Consider the following 23107-nt stretch of genomic DNA (forward strand, 5'->3'; position numbering starts at 1 on the left):
AAAGCTGAGATATAGAGACCTACAAGAGAGTCCCCAGCTTCAAAACTCTCCTAACTATAGAGATAGCAAAAGGAAAGGTCATCTTCCAAGTAAGGAACTTTAACTCCACTGGATCCAAGAATTTGAAAGGAGGATGCTATAAAGCTGTCAACACCTGGTTAAGATCCCAAGAATCTACAAGGGGACAAATAAAGGTTGCACTTGCATCACTCCTGGTAACAAAGTCTGCACTTCCATAAAAGTGCCAGATTCCTCTAAAAAAAAAAAAATTGAGTTGATGTACACACCCGACTCCTTGCTGCGCTGATTATTTATTGGTTGCCGAATGGAATCCTTGTGAAACCATGTGAAAACCTCAATGTCTAAATCTTCAGACACCTTGATTCCCTGAGGGGAATATTCTCTGATCACTGTTAAGACCGAAGCACAGCAGATTTTAAAGTTTCCTCTATTTAGTTGCAGAGGTAGATTATACAGCATATCAAAGCACTGCATGAATTTTGCCAAGCAAAGTGCCCAAGAGAGCTTGTTTGTGAGGCAACTGTGGAGCCCAAAGTTCCCTAGCCCCTCCTTTTCAGGAGGAGAAAGGGAGTCACTTACATTGCAGCCACACCTCTAGTGGTGGCTCCTGCTGCCGATTGGCACTGGTAGCACAGGGTTCCCGGACACTACCAGTAATGACAGTGACCGGGTTGCCCCTGGAGACAGTCCCAGGAGCAACAGTACCTCCTCAGCACGCTTTGAGCATCCAGCAGCTATTGGGGCTGCAGAGATGCCGGTGTCTCTGAAAAAATATAAAAAATAAAGACCAACTCAGCTGCCCACAGCAGCCTAACAAATGAGTACCCAACTCCAGTGGACACAAAAAAAAGAAGGATTTCCCTGCAGGCTTTGGGGGAATGGATCGGGAGGAGTTTAGACTTGTGTGCTAAAATTAGAAGTGCCACTATATGCTGTACAAGGAATATTTGTCATGTACATCTTTCCCTGTCCAACTGAAGTTTACAATCTGAATTACCCAACACACAAACACAAATTAGGTTCTATTATATCAAACAGCCAAATTAACCTACCAGTATGTGTGGGAGGAAACCCACAAAAACACAGGGAGAACAACCCAACACCACACAGATAAGGCTCTAGTGTGTATATGAATATTTGTATACTTGTTTACAAATTCCAAATATTTTAGAATTAAGGCGGTTTGCATATTGCAAATATATTGTTTATTTATATAACACCAACATATTGCACAGTGCTGTAGATAATACATAATCATGTAAATAACTGCTTGTTCCATTGGAGCTTACAGTATAAATTCTCTACCACGCAAACACACTAGGATCCATTTTTGTAAGCAGCCAGTATAGAAAGCTCAGGTTGGAATTGGAACTCATGACCCCAGCGCTGTGAGGCAAAGCAATGCTAACCACTGGTGGTGCCTTATATATTGATATCATCTATTTAATATTTTACATTAACTACTTTAAACCATAAACATTTAAAAGCCATGCATTTAACAGAGAGCATTTTTGATACTCTTATGTCCAAGTGCTGGCATTAATGAATACAAACATGTTCAGATGCTGCAAGACATTTTCTGCTCATCACATTTTATTTATATTGTTTACAACTCTTTCCTGTATACGCTTATCAAAAGGAAAAAAAAAAAAAAGACAGAAGAAACTGACAGAACTGCAAAAATACTGGTACTGATCTAATATAGCACCTACTACATCAAAGTCACATATGAGTAGTAGTAACAGGGAACAAGCAGTAAGTTATTCCTTGGTTTTTCCTTCAGCTGTTGTACACCTTAGTGACTTGTCACTTAATTAGTAATATATGAAAGGGAGTTAAACATGTAAGTAACACTCACTTGTTATGAAACTCATAAATGTCTTGCATGTTCCCAAAGATGATGTGTTCTTTATTCACAATACCAGGTGGAATTTCTTCAACTCCACTTGTCATTTCCCAGAGATATGTCTATAACACACAATGAAAGCAGGAAAAAAAATGCAAATATTTGTATCAGTGCTTCCATGCATGCAAATTTGTAATACAATACATACTTCCTTAGAGAGTAAGAATAGCTCTACAAGATTTCATGCAAGTCCAAGTCAATAAGGCATCCCTGTTAAGGAATTGTAAATATGGAAATTTGTGTTTTTCTTTCAGGATATTTAGATCTGTTTACAGGAATGTTTGAATTTTTACCAGTGACTTAAGGCAGATTCTCACCACAAGGTCAATGTATTGTTCATAAAAAGCCAGTGTTTCAACTAAGGTATACAAAAGGCTTCTCAACCGATTATTAGCTATTATAAGAGGATGTGTTTAGATATAAATAAAAAACACAGTACTGGGGGATGCTGTTTTTTTTTCCTATTCATTAAGGTGGTCAGGTATACCATGTTGCACAACAGTGGCAGTCATTCTACTGTTGGGATACCCCACCTTACCAGCTAAAGCCTGTTACAGATAAGATATGAGCTGCAGATTTACAGCACAAGGGAATTTGATTTTTACCACCATATGCATTTAATTTTCTAGAAAAGAAAACCCCGTTGGAAGGCCATAGAGATCCTGGCTAACCAAGACCTGGCAGTTAATGGGAGCTCACTGCAGAAAGAGCAACAGCAATTATCAGTTATAACAGCTCTTGTGATGAAGTTCCTGCACTTAGCAACTGAAGGTCGGAGGAAAGGGAACTGACTCAGCGGTACAGGAAATTATGGGAGCTGCTTAATACACTAGCCACCAACATTGAGCGGGGCAGGGGGATCTGCTTACTTACACAAGTTGCCATAAGTGGGGGTAGGGTGGGGGATAGATACCAGAGTTGGAGGGTCTGCTTTCTGCAGTAGCCACCAGGATAAGGAGCTCTGCTTACTAAACTACCTACTACTTTAATTGGGGTTATCCACCAGTGATTAGACTATGTACACTAGCCACTGGGTGATTTAAGAGAACCTGTCACCTTTTAGCTAAATCATTTTTACATAGAGCATAGAACATAAATCAATACACAGATAAGGAATTTGCATACAGAACACACATTTTTTATGCTTAAGGGAGCAGAGCAATTTGTTAGTTTTAGTCCGATATTTACATAGTGCTACTCCTACAGCAGAACATACTGACTAGCCATCCAGAACATAAAGGTACCCTCCTCCATGGGTATGATCCAGCAGCTGGTATCTTTGCTTCGCACAGAACATAGTCCTTTCCATGAACATGTCCTCTGTGTCCTGTGCAGTGTGGTGACAGATTTCCCACAAGGCACTATGTTAAAAATGATTTTACTAAAACTGACAAATTCTTTTTAAAGTCTGTTTACTATAACATTGGGAGTATGTATTGTACACCAATCATCACATCTGGGTCTGTATTGTATACAAACCATTCGATTGAACACAGTATTGTATAGAAAAAAAAATTATACACTAACCACCAAGACTACTCTGCTTTGAATACTAGCATCAGATTAGTCTGTATTGGATGCTAGCTACCAAATTGGGGTTTGCTTTGCACACATGTCAATAGAATGAGCTTGGCTACACAAACTATAGCATTGTTCATATTTTAAAATTAGCTTGATATTTGGTGCCTCATTTACATCGTCAATAATTTTGTTTTTTGCAACATCATTCACATGTGCCTAAGGTGGTAGTATCTCTACATACAACCCCTGAGGGATGACTTGAAAGACTAAAGTATACATCATTTTCTTGGACCTTTACATGCTTGCATACTGGTGTATGCCAATGTCATTACTGGTCCTCTATTTAAACAATTCTGTCTTTAACCAGTGTCTGAGTAACAGGTTATATACCATAGTTCTATAACCAAGTCTACTTCCTATCTTAGTTATGGTGCACAAACTTGCTTTATTCTACTACGCCCATTTGATTTTAACCCTGACACACTAACATTTTTATTCGGTTTTGCATTTTAAATGATGGTTTGGATTCTGATTTGAGGTCTAATCTCAGCTTGTATCCACAATACCCCTTGTCTGTGAAGACCATGTGAAAATATCTTGGGGGGTGGCACGAACTGAGTTCTTAAAGTAAAGCCAAAGCTCTCTTGATAGATGGTCTGGTGAAGTTCAGATTTCCCCAAAAACTTGACACTGTTTTTGGTAGTACCAAACACCAATTACATTCTGTTTCCACATCTGTACTTTGTTCAGGTTATGGGTCCCTCTAGCATTCCACTACCATTCTCTACATTAGAGTGTGTAAAAGTAGGAGAAAAACAGGCCCAGATTATTTACATTCTGCAAGGCCGTTCATGCCTTTCTAGCTTACTCCTGGGTATTTTATATTCTAGCACCCCTAGCTTCTGCACCCATGATGCATTTTCCGATACAGCCTATGTCAGTGCTTGAAGTGGGCTGGTATGACATACTGACACTTTTCCACTAGAAGCATGCAGGAATCTGAACCGACGAGGCAGCTCTTACAAAATGTTTAGAAGTGTGTGTGGGGGCGGGAAGGGGGGGGTGGGGGGCGACAGATTGCTGAAACAGGAAGGGGGGGCACTGGGCTGGAGAAGAGGCGAGGGACCAGCAATAACACCAAGTCCCTAAGACATACAAATTGGACGACGCTATAACTGCACAGTCCAACAGTGAACAGCAAACTACTCTTTTGGTCCACAAAGCCTCCTGTAATTTAGTGTAATTTCTGTGGGAACTGGACGCCAGCACAGCAGAGACGTAGCTGCTTAGATAGAGCGCTCCATGAAAAGGAAAAAAGGGCTGCCACCAAATTAAAGACGGATGTCACTGTAAAACGGACTACAAAAACAGCACAACCTGCAGCAGGCAAGCACACCAAAATCTGCAGCTTTTGACATACAAGAGCGAGTACCTGCCCCGTACTCTTTAACAAATTCAGAGTGCTAAAAAACAGCTGACCCCCCCCCCCTTTTTTCTTTCTGTTGCCAACTCTGAAAATTTGGTCACCTTACTGGGGTTTTCATGTTACTTAAATCATAAGGAATTATTTTAATCTACAACATAGAAATCTGAAGAATCTCACCCAATAACTGAACACTCCTTTTATATTATAGTCTACATTTTGTCCATTTATTTTACAATTAAAATAGATTTACGTACTCTGCCATTTTTTTTTATCCCCCTTCCACCATAGGCTATTCACTTTAAATTTCCATACCAGCAATCCTAAATTCTCACTTCGACGACTGGTCTATGTCAATCCTGCGTATTTCATCATCTCGCTGGAATAGTAATCCACAGGCCTGTGAAGTCAATTAGAGTTAACTATACTTTGAAATTCAATTAGATGTTTTTTCTTTGAATGGACTAAACAAACCTTCAGAATTTTATTATTATTCAGTCAGACCTTAGATCCTTGGTGTGAAAAAGATTGTCTTTCATGAACCTAGTCAGGTGTCTTCCTCAGGGTGGGTCCAAATATCATACTATCCTGAATTTTATCAGTGGAATGGGGGGGGGGGGGGGGGGGTGGTAATGAGGCTTTGATGGCGGCCCACTGGTAAGGCCTGAGTGAATGTATCATTGCATCTCATGACCTTCCTTCAACCCTTGATGACATAACCCCCTTATGCAATTAGGCAAGGCTGCATTTAAGGACAGAAAGTATGGAAAATGATCAAGCTAGAAAATATGTTTTGGTCCAAACAGCTCCTCATTATTAATAGCCTTTAGAGGAGCTCACACAATTCTAGCTTTGTCTATATTGTGAAAGGACAGACACCTTCAGTGGTAAGAACTTGTGGGACTTTCCCACATACTATATTTATTGATGACAAGAATGTACAATATCTAAACACAGCACAGCATATAAAACCCTTCCAAGCTCATTGGGCACTTTTCTTTTCCTGGTTTTAAATCCTCTGCACATTTTGCACTGGTTCTAGAAACATGAACATGGGCAACCATTGTCGTTCATTTAGTTACACAGGCTCCGAATCCTTGGACAAATTCACCCATGTAATTGACCCTTCTTGGATACCTGCTTTCACTGTAATCTTTACACCAGGGAAACACCATTTTTTCAACAAAATATTCTGACATAGGCCCACAAATACAAGTCTGTTGGAAATCTGGGCTTAAAGAAAACCTTGAAAATTATAAATTAAAGTTACTGGTGGTCTAGTCTCTTGGAGGATGTCACATATTTGATCTCTGCCTCAGTGCATGCACAAAACATCACTGATTTACTGGCTTCAACAGAGGGCTTTTTTTTTACAGTTTCTATTCTATTCTTTCACATTTCTTCATTGAGACGTTGTGTGACTAAATATTCCAGGAAAAATGCATTTCTCTTTATAATATCACCTTTAGTCCTCAAATAGCCTAACCAAAGAATGGTCAACATTTGAGGTTATATTTCAGTGCATCAAGAAGACTTGTAACCTTTAACAGAGATTGCTGACAATAACCATTTTCATCAATGCACTGATTAAACCCCATTTATCACTGTATAGATTAACCATCCCTACAGCCCATTCCTCTGGAGTTCCTGCTGTTGTTTCCTCCATGGCCAATTTATTAAATATCTGGTATGGTCTAATATTTGGGAAGTCATAGGAAAAGCTCATATATGTCATAATACAATTATGGCCAGTAAGTACACATGATCTGCTTCACCGTTAAAATCTGGAGATAAAATCTGGTTTGCTACTCGAAACACTGATATATAGTACCTTATGTGAAATATGATCCACAATTCAATGGTCCATATTGAAATTAGGCAAATTAATTCAGATTAATCTTTAACTGCCTTCATTTGTGCAGACACAAGGTCTTTCATGTTTGCCTATTAAAAGTTCTGGATATTTATATTGTTTTACGATAATGTAGTAACCCTCCCAAATCTTTCTTCATGGATGGACAACAAGAATTATATCAAACACTTCCTGGACAACACAATTTCCTTGGTTATATTTAGTGTATTGGAGGGGACTAAACCAATCATTCCAAATTAACGCATGAGCCTAAAAAGATCCGATGGTCACATACAAGTGGAAGATACTGTAACTTAATTTCGACATTACACTTTAATTTTGCCAGACACCAGCTTTTGCTCACTCTTGTGAGCTGCACAGCATTTGCTTTATTATTATTGCGACTGATTAGTCCTACTTTGGGTTGTAGGTGTGCAAATTTGGGTTCATGCCCATGAGGCCATCAAACCTCTATTTATAAAATTCTGCCCTTGACCAACAGGTTGGGTACCATAGTTTTCTGTATAATTTCCAAATAAATTACTGTAGAACAAACTAGCTTTATTGACTGCGTTTGTTTGCGACATTGACCCTGTGCAATGTTATTTCCTTTTGAAGTGCTTCCTCTTCCCAAGGCCTTCTTCTGGATTTTGATATAGCATACGAGCTGTTTGCCTGATATTTGGCTGTATCAAATATTCTCCTGTCTGTGAGCAGACAAGCCTAGAGGTCGTGACCTGTGAGTTGCGCAACAGAGTCTCTCGCTGTTACATTTATTGCTGTTGAAGACTGGGGTTCTTATTAGACTCCAAGCCACTGTGTTTAGACAGCACAAATGGCTAATGGGTACATATTCAGACCTATCATGAAAATAGCTAGTCTGACATATGAAAAAAATACATATAAATTATATGATTGTGTTTGTAAAGGCTCAGTTTAGCGATATGAAACTTACATCCAAGCATTCCCGCAGATCTCTGACATATGTCTTTTCTGTTTGAATAAGCTCAGCCATAATAAACCTTAAAGAGAAAAAATATAATTAAACTTACAGCTTCAAATAAATGAAAAATTACTGTGCATACTGTAAAGAAAAAGCTCATATATGTCATTATTTTTATTTGACTTGGAAATGTATTAAATATAAGGTCTGCTACTAAACTTCTTGTGTGCTTGTTAGAAGAACAGTTGTGAATGCATCTGTTGGATTTGTAGAAGTTTGCTGGTAACTATGGGAAATGGAACAATGCTAAAATGTTAATATACACGTCGCTCTTTTTTTATACTACCTGCTTAAAAAATCAAACCAAAACTCAAATAGCGTGGAGGCATTTTAAAAGGGTGGCATATAATACAATATATTTTAAGGCACTTTTGAGGAGAGACTATGACTGGTGGTAATCTATGGTGGTGCTATAAAAGTGCTCTATAAAGAGGGAGTTCCATACTTGTATTTATATAACATATATATATATATATATATATATATATATATATATATATATATATATATATATATATATATATATGTGTGTGTGTGTATGATAAACAATCATACAAAGCAGCTGCAACTTTTAAATGAGATGCAAGACTGTTTTGCTTGTCAATTAACAAATGCACTCTCAAACTGAAGTTTCCTGTCATTACATTTCAAGGCTAGTGAAGTAATACTTACCTTGAACTCGAAGGTAGCTTAGGTAAAAAGTGCATTGTTTTGGAGAGACCCCCTCACTATCACAAACTAAGACATACTATAGTTCTTAGACAATAGCCAAAAGGTGTTAATTTGCAACAAAAACCTCAAGTAAAAATGGACATTATATCAATTATTTATTTTTAAACATGCAGTGACATCTGTGGTCATTTACATGTTGATTAACCTACCTATTTGTACAGGACATTTATGTTAACTATAGAAGCCAAGCTCATCTCAGAAACTCATACCTTAGCCATACTTGCCAACTCTCCCGAGATGTCCGGACTCCTTCGAGAGTGTGGAAATCTCCCACATCTGGCAGAATTCTGCTCACTTCAATAGGAAGTGGGCAGAATAGGTCCAAAATGCCCCGATTCACAGAGAATCAATGCGTTTGGCCCCGCCCCCTACTTTCAAATGACGCGTTCGCGTCACTACGGGGCAGGGTGGGGCAAAATGACGCAAATTTTGGAGCCCCACCCCCATCACACCCACCTCCCTCGGCAGGCTCCTGGAAGCCAACTTCAGCAAGTTGGCAAGTATGACCTTAGCACTAGTCCTATACTAAAAGAACAACCCTCCTTAGCATATTTTAAAAATGACAGGTCCACATTTGACTTCAAGCATGTGCCCCAAATAGGCAATATTGTAAATAGAATGACTAATTTAATTTTTGTTATGGTAGTCCGTGTCAGTCTCTGCAGAATCCTCAGTGCCATCACTGCTCATTAACTTTAAGTTAAGTTAATGTTTAAGTTAACGAGTTTTAACACACTATTGCAAACAACTGCATATGCGAACACCCCTGAAAATGCCACAACTTGCGTACCATGAACTATTTTGAAAAAAAAAACCACATCGGTGGTGAACATATTCAAAGAACGCATCTATCAGTTAAGGGATGGCAAATGTACTGTAGTTAGATAGGCCTACTTCATTAAGATTATGCATACACACTCCACCTATCACAGAAGTGTAAGGAGAAAATGATATGCAGATAATAAATATCTTAATTGTTAATGCAGGTTTTATGTCCAAAGGTAGATTTTACTTGCACTATAAATAATAGCATAGAATTCATTCCATTTCATTTTTAAGTTAGAGTTTAAAGTAACTAGGTAATGGGATATTTGTACCAAATACTAAAAAGAATGGAGTGAGTAAAATAAAGTACTTATTTCGGAAACAAATAACTTACCAACATATCTCCCACAAAAACACCTAACAAGTACCCACCACTACAATTTAGACATAAATTATGATTGACTTTGAATAAAATGTACAAAGGCAATCAGAAAACAATCTGAAAACATTCAAAGGTCAGTTGGCATTTGTTTTATATTAATGCGAGTGAGTTGTGTGTATGCTGTAATTGTACAACTATTCTCTGCATATGTTCTGTCAAGGTAAATAGGAAATTATTCGCGTATTTAGGGTAATATTGAATTTTACACGCCATCAAGTTATCTCTGATTACCTTATTTGAGAAAATTGCAGTAAATACACTCTACAACAGAAAATTGTGACTGGCTTGTAAAAGACTGAAATGTGTGGATAGACAGCTTCACTTACAAATTTTTATCCTATTTCAGAAAAAAAAAAACAACTATGTATGTATGTTTTCAATTTCCAATATTCATTTGAGATTGGATAGGATTTGACCTTGCAATTTGTTATGTTCCTGTTACAAATCAGAAACTGTTCATATATTTTACATCACTAACAATATGACATCAGAAAAAATGTAATTACTCTTTTCTACGAGCAGATTTCCTTTTCTCCTCATTGAGTTCATGTGTTGCATCGCGGAGCTTTACTTCACAACCAGGTGCACTGCCTGGTATTATGTCCAACTGCAGACTTTTACTCTGTCAGCAATTAAAAAAAAAAAAAAGTATCATCAATATAAACTGGGCTATAAGAGTTTCTTTAATAAACTGATGATGGCAACAGTGTAATACAATTATAAAAGCTTGAAAATAAATCTGAGCATAAACTGACAGATGCATCACAAAGTTTTCCCTATTAAACAAATACTGTAACACACATTGACATTACATAGTTAATACATACAGGAAACTCAGACGCACACAGAAATCAAATATATTCCTCTGTAGAGAACAGCTATTAAAATATGCTAGGCATTTTAGATATGATAATGTTGATTAGAAGCCTATTGTTAAAACACCAATCCCACATGGATGTAAGTTTTCCTTTAATCAAGAAGTACTTTTTATCTTCAATAAATTTTATTGAACTTTTTCAAAAAGATATATATGGGGTACGGAAATAAAGAAGGAAACGACAAATACACATAAGGGGGGCAAGCCAGGGGAAAATATTGGGGAATTCCCCACGCAGGGGGGAGGGCAAAGTCAAGATATAGCAGGTATAAAGCATTCGTATTGATCCTCTTTTTTTTTTTTTTTTTTTTTTTTAAGATAAAAATAAACACATAATAGTTCGTAAGTATCCAGATGATCACATAGGTAAAGCTTATTCAATGGACTGAGGGTCCTCTATGAGAGTTGCTGGAGAAGGAGAAGGCAAGAGTTCGGAGGCATCATGAGATTTCCCAGGGCCATCTGTAACATACTCATGCCACTTAAACCATTTCATGATGGGGTCTGAAGAAGATGAAGATTAAGTATAGTGCATATCCGTTGTCTCCATCTCAAAACTATATTGTATTTTTGACACAACTCTGGTGATACTGGGTGGGGAGGGAGACTTCCAGCTCTGAGCTATTGCTGCTCTAGCAGCTATTAGTACGTGTCCTAATAAGTAGCGGTCATGTTTAGGGACGGCAGACGGATATATATGAAGAAGGGCTAAACTGGGATCTGGTCTAATAGAAAGTTCTAGAACATTAGATATCAGGGCAAAGACCTCTCTCCAGAACGGCTGCATCTCCAAACATGCTCAAAAGACATGGTAAACGTCGGTTGTCTGACTACGCTGATGCCAGCAAAATTTTGACTGGCTTGGCCATATCTTATGCAGTCGGTCTGGAGTGAGGTAAAGCCAGTTAAGAAGCTTAACGTGCATTTCAGTATGATTAATGCAGTTGGACATGCGATGTGAGGATATATAGATATTTTCCCATTGCTGCGGGGTAAAAGTTATACCCATATCTGCTTCCCATCGAAGTTGGGTTGGGACTTTGGAGGCTGGGACCAAGGACTGAAGGTACTGGTACCAAAATGTTATTCCTCCCTTAGTAGCCCCTTTTGTTAATCTGTCTAGGGCAGGAGCTGGCGGCGAAGATAAGGCATAAGGTGTTCTAGAGGCTGCCCCCACCCAATGTCTAATTTGCAGATATTTAAATAATTTTGATGCCTGTACATTATATTTATCCCTAAGCAAGGTAAAGGGGAGAAAAAGGGTCTGGGCAAACAACTCAGAGAGAGGCTATCCCTCTATCTCTCCATACGGTGACATTCAAATCCGTGATGAGTTTATGACAATGCTTGAAGGGAGAGATTACGGCACAAGAGTGTAAAGTTTGGATGCAACCCAATGACTTTATCCCACACAAGTAGGGTGTCCAAGATGGAGAGCAGATATCGGACGGCCGAAGGACAGGCAAACTTGGGAGTTCAGAGGAGATCTGCTAAGGGATAGTTTGCACATAAGGCCATCTCAATATCAACCCATGGCTTAGAGGCATGAGGTAGCAACCAATCTCTTAGGTGGTTCAATATACAAGCTTCTTGGTAATATGTCAAATTAGGAAGCATTACGCCACCCGTTGCCTTAGGAAGGGACATGCGCTTGTGGGTGAGAAGGGGGCATTTTTGTCTCCATACATATGTCATCATCAAATTATGAAACCGAGACATCATTAGTTTTGGGACAATATATGGTATAGTGCGAAAAATATACATAAGTTTTGGTAACATCATTTTGAATGCCGCTATACGGCCCAACCAGGAGACTTCGAAATAAATCCAATTCTTGGCTAAAGCAGAGAGATGGAGAAAAATTGAAGTGAAATTGGCTTCAAACACAGTAAATAAATTGGGGGGATATGGATGCCTAAATATGGCAAAGACTATTTAACCCACACAAAGGGAAATTCCTTTTGTAAATTCAGAAGTGAAGGTTGCGGTATATTAATAGGGAGGGCCTCAGATTTGGCAATGTTCAACTTATAGAATGATGCCGCGCTGTAGCGATCTATAATATGTTTCAAGATTAATAACGAGGTCCACGGGTTGGTTACAAACAGAAAGACATCATCAGCAAATAGACATACTTTATGCCTAAGTGAATGGATAGTAATACCTGGAAAATCAACAGCCTGTCGGATAGTATGGGCCAGGGGTTTTATGTGGAGGACATACATTAAAGGGGAGAGAAGGCACCCCTGCCTGGTCCCGTTAGTGATGGGGAATGAGAAGGATTAAAAGCCGTTGCTAAAAACTTTTGCAGAGGGTCCCTGATATAGGGCTAATATAGAGTGTAAGACATTTCCCTGTTATCCAAACTTAAGCAGTACTACCCTCATATACTTCCAATGGAGTCTATCAAAGGCCTTCTCTGCATCTAGAGAAAGCAAGACAACTTCCTCTTGGAACCCACACAGGAGGTCAACAATGTCTAGTGTATTATCGAAGGCCTGACGGTTTAGTACAAAGCCTACCTGGTCCGGGTGAATCAAATGTGGCAAGAGGGGATTCAGACGATCGGCAATTAATCTGGCATATATTTTCAAATCAGTGTTAAGCAACGCTATAGCTCTGTAGTATTTGCAATCAGAGTGATCCTTGACAGGTTTTGGTATAGTTATAATCTGTGTTTTCAACATTTTCGATGGGAAGCTGCCCCCCTTCGAAACATTATACAAGTTGGTAAGAAGTGGGGCAACCTCCCCCCCGAACGTGGTATAAAAGGCGTTAATAAAGCCATCCGGACCAGAAGCCTTGTGCTTTGGAAGACGTTTAATAACATCTTCAACCTCCCGCTGGGACCAAGGAAGGTTAAGCGACTATAAGCTATCTACGTCTAGTGAGGGAAGATTCAGATGCTGTAAAAATGCAGATATGAAAGCTTCTGTTGGTTTAATAGTGTCACTATCATCCTGTAGGTTGTAAAGCTTAGCGTAATAGTTGGCAAAATAATTCGATATTGCTGCAGGGTTGTATATCTTATTGCCTCTAGAGTCATGAAGTGCTCTCATACAATTGCTAGCTTGCTTACCCCTTAATTTTCAGGCTAGTAACTGGCCGGCTCTGTTACCCCTAGTATAAATGTTCTACCGCAGCTTAGCCAAAGATGATTTCATACGAGATATGAAAAAAGTATTTAGCTGTTTCCTTATGTCATTTATTTCTTTTTGAGGGGTTGTGGAGGGGTGTGTTTGATTTTGAAGCTCCAGCATGGTCAGACTAGACTCAAATGTTCGTTGCCATAGGAGATATTGCTTTTTTAAACGGGCAACTATTTGGATAGCTAATCCCTGAAGGACTGCCTTCATAGCGCACCAATGGGTTGAGAGGGAGGTATCGTCTGGGTTGCTAGTCTGCATGCATTGCGTCAATGCTTTCGAAAGAGCAGCCATAGACTCCAATGAGGTAAGTAGGTAGGCTGGCATACGCCAAGGTCTTAGAGGAACTCTAGTAAGTTGCAGATTCCAGGATCACTCAATCGGAGCATGATCAGACCATGTGATTGGAAGAATATTAATAGTATCAGTGTGTTGAAATGTCCACTTGTCTGTCAAAAACATGTCTAACATGGAATATGTGTTGTGAACCATAGAGTGGTAAGTATATTCCCGTGCACCTGGAGATTGCCCTGGTCATATATCATATAGGTCACGTTCCACTATAAGCTTACGAAAAGCTGTGGAAGGGCCATGGGTGGGGTCAGGGGCAGTCAGCCTCTGAGGTCTAGACTTATCCAATCTAGGGTCCAGAGTCAGGTTACAATCATCCATCATAACCAAGTGACCTTTTCACACTTTTTGCACCTCCTCACACAGAGCCTTAAGAAAGGGGATTTGGCGACAGTTGGACGCATATAGTGAAACTATGGTTACCGGCTTATCCTCTATTAGTCCTACCAATATAATAAACCTCCCAGATTTATCCTCTGTTTTTAGGTGTAGTTGGAAATGTAAACAGGCACTGAAAAGAACAGCCACTCCGTTTCTCTTGAAAGGGCCATTTGCAAAGTAACCCAGCGGATATCTCAAATCCCTCAGTTGGGAAGGAAGGGGGAGGAGCACAGGAGGAAAAATGTGTTTCTGGGAGAGCTACAATATCTGCTTTACTTTTGTAGAATGTGGTAAAGGCTAAGCAACGTTTGTTGGCAGAGTTAAGACCTTTGGAACTTAACAATGCCCTAGTGGACCACAGTAGGAAGAATTGCAATGAGAAGGTATATGCTGTACTTGAAGTCTAGAGCTAGAGAGACTGGGGGGAAGGGGAAGGTTTTGAATGGGATGCGAAGGAGGGAGAAAAAAAAACAAAAAAAAACTGAACTGTTCCGAGAAACGGGTCAGAGCATTTGCCACATAGGGAAGGGTGTGACAAATTAGTTAACATTTGGTGGGGTGGTTGGAACAGATCCCACCCACGGAGCACCCAAAAAGAAAAAGAAAAAGGAGGCATTACAACAATCACGTCACATAGTATTGAAGCATTGCATATGGCAAATAACAAATTTCAAACAACTATACAAGCACCATATTCATGACCCATCAGCCCGCGGCAAGGACCAGCCCTCCGAGGGCGGGTGAGGCACAGCCCAGCGCATCCAACCGTGGGCACCAATCTACATTGCTTTATCTATACATATCCCAGTTGCATCGACTCATAACTTATATATCGACTTGAAACATAACAAATCAAGCAGCAATACTATGAGTGATTATACTTATAAAAACAGAGTTAGAGCTTTTAAGACTTCCTCAGACGAAACAAGCTTAAGGCTCAGTCTTTAGAAAAAGGAGTCCAGTCAGGTTGAGGCGGTGATTTGCTTGTAGTTGATCTAGAGGGTAAAGATAAGTGCCATTTCTCCAGCAGCTTAGTGCCTGCCTCGATGGTAGAGATGACATAGGTGGAATCTTCATAACGAACTAGCAGCTTAACAGGAAAGCCCCATCTGTAAGTGATGCTGTTTGCACGAAAGACTGACGTGATTGGTTGGAGATTTCGTCCTTTATTGATGGTAGTAAGTGAGAGGTCTTGAAAGAGCTGCAAATCATTAAGTACCGCCGCGTTGCTGGATTCCCATGCCGCTCTAAGGATTGCCTCCTTAACATGAAAAAAATGGACCCTGAGCAAAGTATCTCTTGGGACATTCCCTGGTGCAGAACGTGGGCGTGAAAGGCGGTGTATACGGTCAATGAGAAAATCTTTGACGTCCACGGATGGTAGTAGCCTTCTGAATATTAAAACAGCATAGTCCTGCAGATCTGCATTTAGAACAGATTCCGGGATGTCTCTGATCTTGATATTATTTCTGCGGAAGCGGTCCTCTAAGTCTGCAACCCTTTAACCCTTTCCTTCAAGAACAGCACTCAACTTTGTAGAGAGTTATGTGAGGAATATAGGTCATTGTGCAAAGAAACCAATTCTCCCATCTTCGTCTCCAAGTGATCCATCCGATCTCCCAACTTGGTCATGTCAGTTTTCAAGCCTCCAATCGCTGCTTTCATCTCAGAGGTCAGGTCAGGTCAGCCCTTAAGGCGGTTAGCAGCAGACGTAAGGTGCGAGCTGTTAATGGGGCATCTAGTACTGTATCCATGCCCTGATCAGATAAGGGTGCATCTAAAGCAGAGGCCGCTGCTTCGAGTGTCTGAGACAGCGGGGGCGGGCCTTTTGACGTAGTAGGCGAGCTTGTTGTGGATCTAGACTTCGGTTGGAATTTGATCGGAGGAGCCATGATAGTAGATTTTAGCTTTTTAGGAGGCATAGTTTCCCCAGCAGCAGACCAGGCCTGCAAGATCTGTAAATAAACTCCGGCTCGCTAGATATTCAGTAGGATGCCCCACAGGTGGGATATCATATAAAACACTTCAAAAGGCTTCCATTGGGACGTTCAACCCCATCAGGGACATACAGGGCCTTGACTCGCGGCAAAAAAAGCATGTTGCTTGGTGTGCTATTAAGAGCCCTTATGGTATCCAGATATTAAATTTAAGATTATAGGTTCGGGCAAGGCGTCCCCCCTATGGGCTGTTTACTGTAAGCTGTTGCCCTGAGTGGTCTCACCTCTTCTCTTCCACCGGGAATGTCACTCTGGGACAGATGGATCACGCGACTCCGGGGTTCGGGGCACAGATATAGACCACGGCAGAAACACGAAAACTCCTCTGACAGCCAAGGATCGCTTCCCCAGCATAATAGGAGCAAGCAGGAGACAGGGAAACCCAGGACAATGCTCCCTATGACTTTCAGCACAGATCAGGCTGTTAAAACATGCATACATATAGCAGCTTCAGGCCAAGTAGACGGGAGGCTCTGATAAGCCCAGAGCAGTGGCGTGCATCAGGATCCCCAATGACCAGTTTCTAAGGAGCTCCAGCGCAACGTCAGCGCTCAGTCGCTAACCGGACGTACTGGCGCACCGTCGGACCTGGGACTTCCGGTTTCTCCAGTGGTAGAAGGTGTGCTCTCCGGGAGCCCCAGCTAGGCAGGCAGAAGGTCCAGATGTGGGTCATGTCAGTTTGTGGATCCAGCTGTTGTCAGGCCCTGACGCTGTTTGGGCAATATAGTGCAGCCAGAGGAGAGATTTAAACTCCCAGATGTTAAGGGGAGTATACCCCTATTGCTGGATGTGATCTGGGGTCAATATAAAGGCTGCAAGCAGCAGTGGTCTGCAATAAAAGCTCTTTCAGTAGAGAGCTAAAAGAACGTCCTTCCATTCAGTATGGCTGCCAAGCCACGCCCCAAAGTTAAGTACTTTTTAAGCTGATAGTAATTTTTCTTTGCTGTCCTACAAATCATGATTTCTTTTTCAAAATCTCTCTATAGGGGACTAGTATACCTGTCAGTCTCACACACACAGACTCACAGCAGGTTATATGAAGGCAGAGGGAGGAAAAGTAGGGGGCAGGGGGTTCGCATTAGTGCTCATAGGAACGTTCCAAAGCCTAAAGTGTCATGTGACTGTGGCTGCCATGGTAGTCACGCGACACCATGGACACTGCAGAATTATACATCAATAATAGCAACCAAGAAAAAAATAATCAAAGAAAACTGGTAATTACAAAGCTGTTTCGTTTAGCATGCTACAGTGATATACGTTAAAAAAAACTACCTTGTTGATATTAGTACTGTTTTATGCTAGTGACTCGTATTGATATGTACTACCTCCCTCTCTCCCCCATGCCTCCCTTGTAAATTACAATGTATGTCCTTTCTGTTTTTGTGTTCCATGTAACTAAAAGGAAAAACTTTAATAAAACCATTAATGGAAGAAAAAAAAAATACTTTTTTAACATGATTGCGGCTTTAAAACAGGCATTGCTAACTAATATCATGAGAAATGACAAATAAGCAAATGTGCATTAAAATATTATATCACTGTAAAACAAATAAGTATAATTGGCAATAACGCTACTGAAATATGGTTTATTTAGTGGCACAAAAATTGCTTAATACTGGATTGAAGTGGATTTATTTAGCACAGTGCAACAGTGGTTAGAAATACAGTTTCATAGCTCAGAGATCATTAGCTTGATACCCAACCAGGACCCTTATCTGTGTGGAGATTTTATGTTCTCACCATGGTTGCATGGATTTCACCCCACTGCTTCAGTTTTCTCCCATAATCCAAAAACATACTGGTAGGTTTATAGGCTGCTAAATAAAATTGACCTAGGAGTATGTGTGCTTGTGTATTAGAGAATTTAGAAAACTCAAATGGAGCAGAGAAATTTAAGTTTAATGCACCAAATTATGGGGATACATTTTTTTGCTAGAAGATACCAAGTAGGAGGAATTTCCGGGAAAAAAAACCACATATATATACATATATGACTATCAGAGTATTGCTGAGAGTATTGTATATGAAGTTAGTCATTTTAATTGGATTCCGGAATATATAGGGAGGCAGTGTATCGATTTGCAGAGTGACGTGGCAAGAGATGTACATGGGGATATGACTCAGAAAATGCAGCGTGGAGAAAATAGGATTTTTATACTTATGTAAGGTCCACTGGGGACATTTGTTATTTGTATTTTTCAATAATGGTTTTTATTAAAGTTTTTTATTACAGGGTACATACAAAAAGAAAAATACACATTTTAAAGAACAGAGGGTGTGAGGGGGAAGGTGGGGGAAGAGAGGGAGGCAGTACAAATCAATACATATCAATAACATCAAGAAGTGCATACATCCCAACATCTTAACAAATTACACATTGTGGAATACATAGCCTGGAGAACCGCTTCCAGATATTACTATGACGGATTGTAAAGGGGCTTGAAAACGATTGATTAAACTGAAGTTTTGGAGACATATCAATTCCAATCAAATCATTTGATGTGGGGAGAGGAGGCAGAAGAGGTGTAAGGAACTCCCATAGTTTCCATGTCACAGCTTAGCTGGACCTTAGAGATTATTTTAGCTATGGAGGGTAACGTAGTTGATTTCCATGCATGGGCTATCACCGCACGGGTAGCTATAAAAATGTAACTGATGACATACCGATCCCCTGATAAAACTTGTGGTGGAAAAAGGTGTAGAAGTGCTACTTCTGAAGTATTAGGGATCGGAGTTCGGATGACCTTAGCTACCAAGGTATATACCTCTGCCCAGAGAGCACGTGCCACGGGGCAACTCCAGAAAACGTGGAATATGTCCCCTATTTCCCCACATTCACGCCAACAGGCCCTAGTCTGTGTTGGCCACATTTTATGCAATCTATCTGGGGTCATATAAAGTCTGTGGAGCAGCTTATAGAGCATTTCCGTGTGGTTCTAACACCTCAACATTCGATGGGCATTCTGATGGGACATTTTGTTTTAATGTAGTGAGAAAAGAACTGTCAATTAGCCCTAGCTCCTCTCGCTCTATACCCCACTTCCTGTATTGGCATCAATTAATTAACCAAGCCCCACAGAAAAGGTTCAATAGACGGAAAAAAAAACTGAAAAAAAATAAATAAATAAAAGCATTCACTTTAAGAAATAAACACATGAGACCTGTAAAATCGAGTAAACATGTGGGACTAGTGTGGCTGTCTGACACAGCTGCTCAGTGGAGGTACCATGCCGTACCCCCCAGGAAGCACTCACCAAACTTGTGATGGAAACCCTAAAATAATCTGTAACAGGCTACCCCACCATAAGCCTGACAGATTACTGCCACAATCCACTGAGCAATAGTCATCTTAGACACTGAACAGACTCAAAGAGGACCAAAAGATCCTCAATCTTGAGCACACCTAGTCCTATAATAGAAGTCCGCAAGCATGGACCAAAAAGAACAAAGAGTAAATTCATCTTTCGAAGATCTACATCTAGGCAAGGCAATAGATAACAATTTCCTGATTTATGTGAAATCTAGACATAGCTTTAGGAAAGAAGGAAGGAAGAAAGACTTGGTTCGAAGAAACACCCTATCCTTATGAAAAACTAGAAGAGCAGGCTTGCAGGATAAATCTGCAAGTTTGGAAGCTTTTCTGGCAAGAGAAATAGCAAAGTGGAAGACAGTTTTCGAAGTCAAAAACTTTAAATTGACTGTGTCCAAGAGTTTAAATGGGGGATGCTGTAAAATGTGAAGAGCTGCCCACTGTCTAAAACTGCACCAATTAGGCAAGCTCAGCCACAATATTGGCCATTGACCGGGCCCAGGCCAGCTCCACCAAGCTATCCGTACCAGATCCCTCTGGTACACATGGCATGCGATCCCCAGACTGGCAGGCTACGCACAAAGCATATACGCCTGACCATCCCAAAGGCAACTTAGAGTTACATACGGCACAGGTGAACTTTAACATATGTCACCCCAGCCGTAGCCCTCAAGGATCTCCCCCCTATCTGACATGTTAGTTACACACAGATGGGAAAAAACACCAGGAAAAAGACAAGCAGCACAGAAATTGAGCCTGCTCAGTCTGAGAGGAAACAACCAGAGAAAAAAAAACCCCTGACAAAACATGGATAGAGAAGGGCTGAGCTGGAGCTAGAAAATGGTCGTCTATTCTGGTGTCTTCATATGAGTAGGGAGAGTACCCCAGGGAGGAAGTGCAAGGAGAGGGAAGAAGCACCTCTCCCCAGGGCCCAGCACTGGATTGGCAGCCGTCCAGCAGGACAACACCCTCCACCAATCAAGTGCTTAGCAGGGCATACAGTAACCCCCACCTAACCCAGATCCTTACGAAAACTAATGGCTGCCCCTAGTAAAAGACAGCCACCCAGATGAGCCTACTGTGCCCCGCCCCCCTCACTCTCCCAGCACTGTGCTGTAGGGATGCCAGGTACAGTCTGCAGCGACTTGTGGCTATCTCCCCGGAGGTGTCTAGCGATGGGAGCAGGGTGCGGCAGCACAGGCACTTCCACGGCACCTCCAATCCCAACCGTCCATGCTGTGCAGCACGATTTGCTGGGCACTAAACTTAAACTGATGTTTATACAACAATTGATGTATAGAAAGGAAGGAACTAGGGCTAGTTAACAGATCTTAAAGTGCCCATTGCTTAGTCCAACTATTCTATACCTCAATGTCCACGATGTCCCCCAAAAGGAGAATAGAGAAAGTAGGACTAATTGCTTATCTCTGGGTCTGGGAGTGTGGCTAAGTGATAGTCCCCTTCAGAAAACAGTGTCAGAGAAGGTATGACAGGTTTTCATAATAGAAAGGAAAATGAGGAATTTAGAAATTAGTGAAACATGGAAGAATGGATGAGAATTTGTTACAAACAGATCTTGCAGACGAGTGTGCAGAGGAAATGGGGAGGGATGATAGTGGAGAGATATGGATAAAAATGAAGTGACTGGAAATAGGATGCACAAGGGAAGTGAACAAGTAACTAGATTTTATACTTACATTAAATTATTTTCTCTTACTCTATTAAGAGATACTGGACATTGGGGTATTCAGTGTAGGATAGGAGTGAGGGCATATTGAATTTCAAACTTCCTAGGTGCAGCTCCTCCCCTTCCTCCTCCATACAGATAAACACAAACAAAAGGAAAGGAGAATCAAAGCGTAAAAAAGGGGGGAGCGCGGATCCAGTGTCCCCCAATGGAGTAAGAGAAAAGGGTTTTTCTCTGTCCTCCTATTGGGTTGCCCCGGACATTGAGGACATCCCCATACTACCTATACAGAAAAGTTCTACATTCCAAAGAGGTGGTGCGAAGCACCATTCTCCTAAAACTGACATCCTTAGATGCAAACAAAAAATCTAGTAAATGTGTGAATTGAGGACAAGGTGGCAGCCTGACACAGCTGATCAGCAGAGACTCCATGACATGTCACCCAAGAGGCCATCACTGACCTGGCGGTCAGCGCCCTGACAATTTCTCGAATAGGAGGCCCAGCTCCCCTGTAAGCCTGGTTGATTACTGATGTGATCCATCTCGCAATAGATACGTTGGATGCTGGCCAATCATTTCTATAGGCCTCATATGGGACCAAAAGTCCTTCTGTCTTGCAAATATCACAAGTCTTCAGAAAAAAGAGGATGTTATCGCACTAGTTAGAGACACCAATTACACATCTCTTTATACATCTTATCGGTATCATATTCTCAACATTTCTAGATATATGTTGCGATCATTCTTTTATTGAGGTGCTACCATTCAGTAACCAAATAGTCAGAAGTAAACAAAAAAAAGAACTGGATCTTAAAGGTGGGTCTCTTATTTGAAATGCACATGTACCAAGTAATTGGAATAAAATATAACTTTTATTAGCAAAAGATAAAAAGTTTGATTCTAAAAAGCAGCGAAATATAAATGTGAAAAAGAGAAAATCAAGTGTTTTAAACTTGCCATGCATGACTCTTATTCCTTATTTATATGTAATAATAGAACACCTTATCTTGAATAATCAGCTTAGGGGGAGTCAACCTGCAAATAAGCAATAATTTACATAAATATGTTGATATTCCAGTAATATTGTCCTATACCAGTAATTGCTGAAAAAAATATATTGGTTCAAATTAATTATAATCCTTTTCTGATATTGTTTAAGTAACTCCTACAGCAAAATGTCCATCACACTGGTTTAGTTTCAGATCCAGCTGACATGACAAGTTAAAACATTTATCAACTGCAATACTACTGGAGTAATTTACTTTTTGAAATGCACCTGTAACCTACAATATGTAGAAATGACCAGTAGACCATTAAAACAACGGCTACTGGAACACATTGGAAATATTCGAAATGCCAAAATGAATATTCTCAAATTAAAACCATTGACTACGGTTGCTAAGCATTTTTTGAAGCAATACCAATGTAATCCAAAGGATCTGACAGCATTAGCTTTACAAAAAAAATCTCTTCATATTAGAGGTGGTGACATTAAAAAGGATCTACTAAAAAAAGAAACAGAATACATATTTTTACTCAATACACTCAGCCTTCACGGACTGAATAATATATAACTCCATGGTATTTATATAACCATTTCTTATTTGGAACTTTTTTCATTGTTTTCCACTTTTTCATTTTTGCATTATTCCCACAGTTTTACCTCTTTGAATTATTATAAACATGTTCTAAT

General features: G+C 40.3%; 1 protein-coding gene across 13 annotated transcripts in view; it reads right to left on the bottom strand.

Annotated features, from left to right (window-relative positions):
• TRIO (trio Rho guanine nucleotide exchange factor) overlaps positions 1–23107 on the bottom strand; it is a 535982-nt gene that overhangs the window by 327351 nt on the left and 185524 nt on the right. For all 13 annotated transcript variants that reach the window (XR_012692805.1, XR_012692806.1, XR_012692804.1 and 10 more), the window contains exons 23-25: positions 10172–10287; positions 7679–7745; positions 1880–1989 (exon numbers count right to left, since the gene is read on the bottom strand). Coding sequence is in view for 4 of the 13 variants with exons in the window: in XM_075212723.1 (XP_075068824.1) it covers positions 1880–1989; positions 7679–7745; positions 10172–10287 (293 nt within the window). In the remaining 9 variants the exon portion in view is untranslated. The remainder of the gene's footprint in view (positions 1–1879; positions 1990–7678; positions 7746–10171; positions 10288–23107) is intronic.

The sequence above is a fragment of the Mixophyes fleayi genome, chromosome 5 (assembly GCF_038048845.1).
Source record: "Mixophyes fleayi isolate aMixFle1 chromosome 5, aMixFle1.hap1, whole genome shotgun sequence".
Lineage (NCBI taxonomy): Eukaryota > Metazoa > Chordata > Amphibia > Anura > Limnodynastidae > Mixophyes > Mixophyes fleayi.